This window comes from Alligator sinensis, unplaced genomic scaffold, assembly GCF_000455745.1.
Source record: "Alligator sinensis unplaced genomic scaffold, ASM45574v1 scaffold1434_1, whole genome shotgun sequence".
Taxonomy (NCBI): Eukaryota; Metazoa; Chordata; order Crocodylia; family Alligatoridae; genus Alligator; species Alligator sinensis.
In genome coordinates, this window is record NW_005843168.1 from 185943 (window position 1) to 187861 (window position 1919).

A 1919-nucleotide genomic window follows, 5' to 3' on the forward strand; every position below is an offset into this window, starting at 1 on the left:
CGCACATGCAAGAAACCTGGACAACTGGGGGGTATGCATGTGCATGTGTGCATGCCCTGGATGCCCGAGTTCTGCGTGTGCATGTGCCCACGCCCTGGGCAGCTGGGCTCTGGGCAGGGGGGTGGCTTGCAGCATGTGCAGCCTGGACACCTGGGTCCCCCAGGCATGGTTCACCTCCTCTCCCACCCCCAACTTTGCCCCCCAGGTGGATAACTCATCCCTGACAGGAGAATCGGAGCCGCAGACACGCTCCCCAGAGTGCACCCATGAGAGCCCCCTGGAGACGCGAAACATTGCCTTCTTCTCCACCATGTGCCTGGAAGGTGCGCCTCAGAGCCAGCTGCATCTCAGGCCCTGGCCGCCCTGCATGTTCTATGTGGCCATTCCCCAGCTGCTCTATCCCAGAAACGGCTGCATCTGGGCACCTCTTTTGCTATGTTATATGCAGGTGTTGACTCCAGAGTTGGCTGCCTCCTGGCCCCATTAACCTTTTCCTTACTCCCAGGTACGGCCACAGGCATCGTCATCAACACGGGCGACCGCACCATCATCGGGCGCATTGCCTCACTGGCCTCAGGTGTGGAGAATGAGAAGACACCCATCGCCATCGAGATCGAGCATTTTGTCGACATCATCGCCGGCCTGGCCATCTTCTTCGGTGCCACTTTCTTTGTTGTCGCCATGGTGATCGGCTACCCCTTCCTCCGGGCCATGGTCTTCTTCATGGCCATTGTCGTGGCCTACGTGCCTGAGGGGCTGCTGGCCACTGTCACTGTGAGTGTCCCTGCCCCCTGCCTCATCCTATGGGATCCATCCCTGAGGTGGCTGTATCTCAGCCTCCCAGTGCGATGTTATAGGTGGCTGTTGTGCTGGGAGATGCAACTAGTTCTGGGGTGCAACAGCCACCTATAACGTTGCACTGGGAAATGCGACCTGCTCCAGGATGCATTGTTATATGCAGCCGTTGCACGTCAGAGCCAGTTGCATCTCCCAGTGCAATGTTATACACAGCTGTAGCAGCCCAGAGCTGGTTGCATCTCCCAGTGCAATGTTATATGCAGCCGTTCCCTAGCTGCTCCACCCCAGACCTGGCTGCATCTTGCCCTTCAAAAGCCTCCACCAGCCCCAAACTGCCCCAGACCTCTCCCCTTCCCAGGTGTGCCTGTCACTGACAGCGAAGCGCCTGGCACGGAAAAACTGCGTGGTGAAGAACCTGGAGGCAGTGGAGACGCTAGGCTCCACCTCCGTCATCTGCTCTGACAAGACCGGGACCCTCACGCAGAACCGCATGACTGTGGCCCACCTCTGGTTCGACAACCAGATCCACACAGCCGACACCACTGAGGACCAGTCGGGTATGGGGCATCCCAGAGCCAGCCACACTGGGCCCTCCCAGGGTGCTGTTCTATGTGGCTGTTCCTCAGGGCTCCACCTCTGAGCTGGCTGCATCTTGCCTTTGTGGCATGGTGTTATATGCTGCTGTTCTCCAGCTGCTCCACTCGAGCTGGCTGCTGCAGCCGTCCCAGGGTGCTGTTCTATGTGGCTGTTACTCAGTCCCAGAACTGGCTGCATCTTGCCCTCGTGGCATGGTGTTATATGCTGCCATTCTCCAGCTGCTCCACCCCAGAGCTGGCCACATCTTCCCAGAGTCCTGCATCTTCCCTGTTCAACACAGCTGCTCTCCAGCTGTTTCACCCCAAAACCAACTTCATCTAAAAGACCCTTAACTGCCTCCCCCACTTCCCCAGGCCAGAGTTTCGACCAGTCCTCAGAGACCTGGCGGGCCCTGAGCAAGATTATCAGCCTCTGCAACCGTGCCCTCTTCAAGGGGGGCCAAGATGCTGTCCCGGTGCCCAAGGTGAGGGGTCAGGGCACTTAGTTGGGGGGGGGGGTGACTAGGGGGCGCCATGGGGGAAGCT

At 59.0% G+C, this 1919-nt stretch overlaps 1 protein-coding gene across 1 annotated transcript in view; it reads left to right on the forward strand.

The window, feature by feature from the left end:
* ATP4A (ATPase H+/K+ transporting subunit alpha) overlaps window positions 1-1919 on the forward strand; it is an 11635-nt gene that overhangs the window by 2351 nt on the left and 7365 nt on the right. The window contains exons 7-10 of the mRNA XM_006037764.3: window positions 206-323; window positions 506-774; window positions 1157-1355; window positions 1749-1858. Coding sequence (XP_006037826.1) covers window positions 206-323; window positions 506-774; window positions 1157-1355; window positions 1749-1858 — 696 coding nt within the window. The remainder of the gene's footprint in view (window positions 1-205; window positions 324-505; window positions 775-1156; window positions 1356-1748; window positions 1859-1919) is intronic.